Raw genomic sequence first — 7,778 nt, 5'->3', positions numbered from 1 at the left:
GCGATCACCAGATTACACCAACGGGTTGCCAGGCCATCACAAAGCGTCAATGGCATTTCATATAAAACGCTACAACATATTCAGGTCCGTTCTTAGCTCACATGTTAAGAACATGTGATTTTATATATTTTGGTTCTTAACTAGCATGTTAATAAAATAAAAGAAACACACACACGCACAAACAACGTAGTTCAAGGATGCAGGTGAAATGTGGAATGTATTTTTTAAATATTATGTTACCTATTATGTTTTGAAGTAACTGATCTCCAGATTATACCAGAGTGTACTCCAGAGTATACAGTACGAAGTAGCTTTTCACATTTTAATCTCATAACGTAAGAAAATAATATTTTATTATATTAATATCAGAATCGTATATGTGGGAAGTAGATTTCCTTATACCATTTGAAATGTAAATTCATATTGCGACCTAGTACATTTTATCTGTTCCATCCAAATTGTGCCAAACAACCTGGATCTGAAGGTAGTTATGTGTAAGATGATGATTTAAGTCAATATACACTATAGTCTTTATACTGTATTCTGTTTCTCAGATACTGGCTGTCGTCTTTACAGTCAGCTACACCACAGCTGGAGAGGAAGTGAGGAAGTGGTGACTTCTTTGCTCAGCTGCCATGAACATGAAGAAAAAATGTTGACAAACCAGTGGAGCAAACAGAGTCATGGAACGATAAAGTAGCCTTGATGCAAACCTGTGATTTGTGAGTTTAATGACAGAAGCAGGACCTGTGAAATACTACATTTGTTTGTTGTGGCAGTTTATTGTCATTGTGACACAGCACACCACTGCACACAGTGACCTCTGCCTTTAATCCATCACCTTGCTGAGCTCAAGCTGCCTGGGGAGCAGTGTGCAGGGACAGTGCCATGCTCAGTGCTCCTCGGGGCACCGGTGGCTGATGGATTTGAACCCGTGACCTTTCAGACACAAATCCACTTCCTTAACCACCAGGCCACCACTCACCACCACTTAGTAAACTATCAAATGACATAAGGTATACATTTTTTCTATTAATGCAGCTGTGCTGGAGTTTTGATTAAACACCAGAACCTTTGATCTTATTTAGTTTAAGCAGAAGAGGAGCTCATTAAGCTCATTAAGCTCATTAGCTCATTAAACATACTGTTTATCCAAAAGTTACAAATAGATGTATTTTGAGGCGCATTGGTGCAAACACAAAACACAAGTGTCCAACACAAGTTAAGAATTTAATTATTTATTTATTTAATAATTTGTTTAAGGTTTTTCTATCTCCAGATTCACCCATTCAGAAAATATAAATACCAGTGTATTCCAAAAGGAAAGGGGAAGAGAGAAATAAGTGGGAAAGAAATATTATCATCAGAATCATCAGCATTCACTGCATGAAAACAATCAACCAACAAAATTAAAAATGTCAATAATTATTAGCATTATTACAATAATATTTCAATAATCATATAATAATCCACATTCATAACAAATCCATATACAACTGCAGTACACTCTTCAACAACACTCTTCCATTAATATACACAAAAATCCCCAAATGTCTGTCCTGGAAAAACAATGTTAGACCCAGCCAGCATTTTTACTGCATGTGAGACACATGTAGGTAAAAAGTGGGCTTAAAGGTGAAACCTATGTGGATTTGTCTAAAGGTGTCGTGTGGAACGCAATGTAAATTTCCCACAAGTTAGACAGTTGATAATCAAATTTGACCCACATAACTTGCTTTGTTTAAATCCATGTCCACTTTTAACCCATGTAGCCCAAGTAAACCCACCTGTGTGGGGCCCACATAGACATGCTAGCTGGAAGGGGGGGTTTGGGAGTGAGGGTTGGGGGAATTATGGCTTGTCAAGGGTAGAACGAGGATGAGTGACCTGTGCAGTTATGAATCTAATGTTAGCGAGAGAGAGAGGAGGCACACTGAATTTTAAAGAGCGTTACAAAAACAAGCAATGTTAAATAATGACAGTGGAAGATATTTTTTTGTTTTTGTTTCAGCAAACGGCTCAATAAACAGAGGCAGAATTTGGGGAACAACCAAAAAAATGTTAAGAAATATAATATAAGAGTTGTCGGAATAAATATATAACTCTGTACGACAACCGTAGAAAACATAGAATTACCAGAGGAAAACAAGTCTGAAAGTCAGATTGTACGCTTTAAACCGAGAATATTAAAGAAATGCAGATGGAGCTGTCCGGAAAGTAAAAAGAAAATTGTCTTAAGTCTATATATGTACAAACATTGCTTGGTCACCCAGGTCTACTTATAGAGTAGAAAAGCATTTGAGTTGTTTAGAAAATGAGTGCAAGCTTAAGATTATGTTACTTGTACTGGCCATGTGCAAAAGTCTGAGGCCACAGATTGAACACATTATTCTAGAATCATGTAATCTGTTGTTGGGAAAAAAGAGACTTCTTCAGGTTTTAGTATCAAAACACTTTGTCTACTTTGAAAGTGTCTGAGCGTTAAAGAAAGGGAACATAATAAAAAAAAGACATAATTCACAAAATTCCAGTCTACCTTGTATTTAAGGTGATATGATCTAATGAGATCTGCTGATCGACGTTTGTCAAATTTGACGTTTGTCACTTTTGTCAAATTTGGTCCAAGTCCTGGCGATGTCTTTAGGTGGTGCTGTTGAGTCATTTTGTTTAAACCCAAAACCAATCAGATTTTTAATATTTCTGCACTTTGGCCAAATTAAATATGTTGGATTAAAAAATCAAAATCGAAATAATAATGAAAGCGTGCAGCATTTCAGTAGGATGGTGTAGAAACGGATGCTTGCGGAAATGTGAAAACCAAAATAATTTATTAGAAAGTTGGATAGGTAATTATTATTATTTTTTAATTTTTTTGCAAGATCACAATGGTCTCAAAATAACACCGATTATTTTTGTCTCTATTCTGGAGTTCATGTGATAAATCCCATGAGGAGTTGTCAAGGGAACCAGATGAAACTGCCCCAAATAAAAAATGTCTGACTCTCTGTTGGCTGGAGTAGATGATTCTAAATGATAAATCCTTGCTTGTGTCAGTTATGTGCATGGGGTCCACACGGTGGAGAGTGGTGAGTGCTTTTGCCTTACAGCACTGGTTCAAGACCCAGCAGATAGTGCATGTGGGTGTGAATGGTTGTTTGTATCACTGCTTATGATTCTGCAATAGGCTCCTGAAATGTCTAGGGTGATTTTGTTTCCACATTATTCATGAGGATAGTCAATCAACTCTATTCTTCACCCCCTAATCTTTTTTAGGGCGTGGTACAACCCTGGCATCTCAAAAATCATTCCCAGGGTCACATATTGAGACAAACAACCATAGACCCTATATTCATACCATGATACCCATGGCTAATGTAATCCCTAATCTGCAGGTTTGTGGAGGAAATCATAATATCTGGAGAAAACCCATGCACATATGGGGAGAATATGGAAACACTATACAGAAAGACTATCAGCTAAACCCTGGGCTTGAACCAGTGATCTCCTTGATGTAAGACAAGAGCACTAACCACATGTCCACTGTGTGGTCAAATACACTTCTATATTTTCTTAACTTGTGGTTTTAAGACAACCAACTATAATTGGTCACTGAAACAAAGCTAGCGTTAACCTTAGACTTTTGCACAGTGTCGTACGAATGTAGGCTTTAGCACTTAATGAATGCAGCTGTAAGTGACAGACCTCGCTGATATTTATATGTCTGCACAGAAAGTGCCTCTGAAAGCTGTCAGTACTGTACTGTACTGTACTGTACTGTAAAAACGTTTCCCCGCGTCTTGGAATTGGTAACTTGAGAAGACCTACTCATAGAAAGAGAGAGAAACATTAGAGGGGGAAAAATAACTGTACACTCTGCAATATACAAACAAACTGGATATGTACATAGACATACAATATATATATTTTATATTTATACACATTTACCCAGTATATACACAAGAACTTAGCCAGTACGCAGACTTATATACAAACACATTCACTCATTTTCCTCTAACATCTCTCTCTCTCCCTCTCTCTCTCTCTCTCTCTCTCTGTCGTATTTCTGCCATTGATGTAAATGGCAACTCTGATTGGAGTCCATACAAAGAAATGAACCAATGGAATAATGTCACTGACACCAAGAGTTTGTCCTCAGCTCTTTAACACCCCACCTAAACAACAGTGTACCTGTAGGAGCGCTCACGTTGTCCGTATGATGGAGAGCTCCGTGGTGTGAAAGATCGTCCATCCATGTGTTTGTTTCGATTATTTTTCTCTGTTTTTCGGTTTTGATCAAATGCAACCGAGGCGAAGGAAGGCACAGGTCGCAGCAATAGATCCGCAAACTGTGTGACGGGGGGAGTAGGTGAAGCACAAGTTTGTCCCTTTCAGTTAGAATCCTTAAGGGCAACAATTCTCTCCACCAGATTGTCTCTTATAGTAGGAAAAGTTGCATCATATAAAATGGATTCCTAGGGAACGTACGCTCCGAGATAGAGGCATCTACCTTTATCAAGAAATAAATATCTGTGCCGGAAGATTTCTGATAAAGAGGTTTTATATACTATTATAAGAATAAGCAGTATCTTAGAAATATAAATAATCACATTCTGTTCATCTTTTGTTTTCATCAGAGACGTCTGTGAAGTTATTCTGCTCTGACGCGATTTCACTTGTTGTTCCAAGAGAATGTGCATATTTAGTTTTTCATTGAAATCAAAGTATTGAAAGGGAGCGACGGAAGAGCTAAAACTATCAACGTACAAAGGTTATATTAAATGAAAGTAAATGCTTTGAGTCCAAAGATAACTGCAGATGAAGAGTAAACTGACTAAAAAAGAGTAAAGTAAATTTTGAAAAGACTACAGAGGGAGCGGAAGGGAAATTAATGCTTTGCAAATAAATTCGGTTTGATGGAAATTTCAATAGAGGTCAAGCACCTTTAAAGCAATGTTTCCAAACGCATCTGCCGCTCTTTTCTTTTTCTTTTTATTTGAGCATCATGCCCTCCTTGGCCTGTGTGTTCCTCCGTTCTGAAAATTGATCAGACTGCATAGCTGTTCTTTGCATGCTTGGCAGGCCATCAAATACCTACACGTGTGTCCAGCCTGCCTTTAGAAGGTAGAAAAGAAAGATCCATTTACATGTTGTCAAAAACACTCACGAGAAAAATCCATCTGTCAAATCAGAGAGAGAGAGGGTGCAGGTAAAGTAAAGTTAAAAAAAAAAAAAAAATAGAAACCCCGCTTTTCCTTACATGGTCCGCTGGGGCTCTGCACCATCCATTAAGCAAAGAGAATGGGACCAGTGGCCCAAGTTCTCCCTTTGTCAGCCAATTGCATCGCGAGACAGGGCTCTGGACATTTGGCCGTGCCACCCTGTGGACTGTCGATGATGCATCAGCCAATTAGGTTCCACATTGTCCTCCATGAAGCTTTGAGAGTGGCTACAGGGGGAGAAGAAGAAGAAGAAGAAGAAAAAAGTGGGGAAACAGAGAGAGAGAAGAAACGGAGGAGGGTTCTTGATCAGGTGCTACTGGAGCATAATTGATCGAGTATCTGCACGGCGGCAGTCTCCAAAGTTTCTCTATAGATGTCGTGTTCAGCTCTGAGGCAACTGCTTGTTAACCTGAGTCACTGAGGTATTTTCACAGCAAGGTTATTTTCTCTGTCACATCTTGGACGGGATGGTTAAAACTAAGTCGCTTTAAATCCACACACGTCATGTCGTATGAGAAAAAAAAAAAGGTAGCCCTACAAAGCCGCAAGTGGATAAGACAAATTTTGTCTGCGCAAAAACTGCCAGCATTATTAACAATATTTGGTGGTTGAACAGTTAAACAATGGCTTCAAATATATGGGTCTGGAGCGACCTAGTCTACAGGTCGTGGACTGGAAGAATTAGGTGTGTGGTTCAGTAAGAGTAAAAGTAGAGGAATGGCTGAGAGTGGTGGACTAGTCCTGCTTGAAAGAACACATTTAGAGAAGCAGAGTTGTTGCGGAGCGACACCAGCGCGTGAGGCTACAGGGACACACAAAAAAAGAACACAAAACAAGAACAGAAAAAGATTCACATTTAGACAGACTGAACAACACAGAGGTCACACCAGGGTCAGAAATTAACTTATTTTTCAATTGCAAAATTAATTTTTAGAGGTAAACATTAGAGTATTTTGCTGTGTTTTTAATTGATTTGATATTTCTCTAAATCCTACAATACTTGTTATTTAATATATATATATATATATCTACATATATTTGTTTTTTGTCTACTATTAGTGTTTTATATCTATGTTTTGGCTTATTTACACAAACACACAAATGAGGTTTTCTTTAAAATATTTTTATTTAGAGATTCACCTCTTTGTTACAAAACTTTTGGCTTCATTTGATGTTTGTCAAAGCAACGTTTTGTTTAAAGCTTTTTGACTAAAGTTTTTGTTTTTATACTTCTGGACATGTTACCAATTGTAATTTTACTAATAGCTGGACAAATTTTAAGCTATTTTATGGTTAATTTGACCATAATTATAAGATGTTTCTGGGCTTATATTATTATTTTTTGACTAATTTGTAGGTGTCCTGTACCTGACAATGTCCTGTTCCCTGTAGTTTTTTTTGCACAATTTTAACACCATACGTCTGCCCTTCAGTTGATCAGCGGTCCGTGACAGCCTTAAAACAGTCCAAATAGTTTAAATGTTAAGTCCATTTTAAAATATTTTCAGTGTGTTTTTTTCCCAAACCCTTGTTAATTTTTGACCCTGGTACATTCACAAAAAGAACATTTATGGATACACATCACATACATTATAAACACTTGTGATTTTGCAGCATTAGACATGTCATAAAGGTTGTTGAATTTGACTTGTTTTCTGCATCATTGGCTGTTTTGAAATTAAAAGTTTTGATGCACTTTGTTAATAACCAACTGGTCTACTGGCAGGAAGATGATCATCGATTCATTCCTTGTATTGATGGAAACGCTTGGCAATGCTAAATAGTTACAGGAAAATATTACTGTAATGAGGTATTAACTGTAAACAGCAGTGCATACTTAAAGTGTGCAGATATGAGAAGATGCAGTCATAGCTTTGGTAGGAAACTAGTTTGTTCTAAAATGGCACTTCTAGTCCATATTGATTATCGTTTTTATTATTTGGAATTAGCTATCGTCAACCAAGCTCACACTGGATGTAACTCTGCGTAAACTGAAATTAGTATCGGAGGGTTTTGGGGCTTCACAAGTTCCAAACCAGTGCAACATGATTAGCATAGATTGGAGGAGAGGGTGGATCTAAAAACACACACATGAAAAACCCCGACGTTCCTCATACAGACGTAAGAACACAACAGGATGCACAGAGAACAAACACAGAGACAGATACGGAAACACGTCTTAGTGAAACAAAAAAAAAATCAAACCTGTCACAGACAAACTGCAGAAGAGACAGAGAGAGAAAAGACAGTGAGTGAATCATGACAGAGGCAGTGCAATGGCAGACACAGATATTTGACTTGGAAAAATGGCACCATTTTGTTTCTGTTTAGCACCAGTTGTTTTGTGACATATTGGTTCTGAGATTGAGAAGAGAAAAAAAAAATGCACAAAAGTCAGTCCAAAAACGTTTCCAGAAAAAACATCTTCTAGCTTTAAAACCTGTGTGATGTTGAGCCTAAAGGTCGTTCTCTCACTAACACAGCCGACAGGGATTTCCACCTGATGACTGAATCGGAAAACCCTGTTGTAAGACACTCAAAGGCACTGCGATAAGAAGG

The 7,778-nt window shown here is 37.8% G+C and overlaps 1 protein-coding gene across 1 annotated transcript in view; it reads right to left on the bottom strand.

Moving 5' to 3' along the window:
* Nucleotides 1-4,013: 4,013 nt before the first annotated feature.
* The window catches only part of syngap1b (synaptic Ras GTPase activating protein 1b), a 91,481-nt gene continuing 87,716 nt past the window's right edge, over nucleotides 4,014-7,778 (bottom strand). Inside the window, exon 21 of the mRNA XM_025061413.1 lies at nucleotides 4,014-5,446. Coding sequence (XP_024917181.1) covers nucleotides 5,329-5,446 — 118 coding nt within the window. The 3' untranslated portion in view covers nucleotides 4,014-5,328. The remainder of the gene's footprint in view (nucleotides 5,447-7,778) is intronic.

This window comes from Cynoglossus semilaevis, chromosome 13 (genome assembly GCF_000523025.1).
Source record: "Cynoglossus semilaevis isolate Cse_v1.0 chromosome 13, Cse_v1.0, whole genome shotgun sequence".
Lineage (NCBI taxonomy): Eukaryota > Metazoa > Chordata > Actinopteri > Pleuronectiformes > Cynoglossidae > Cynoglossus > Cynoglossus semilaevis.
Note: the sequence above shows the minus strand (reverse complement) of the source record. Positions and strands in the feature narration are given on the sequence as shown.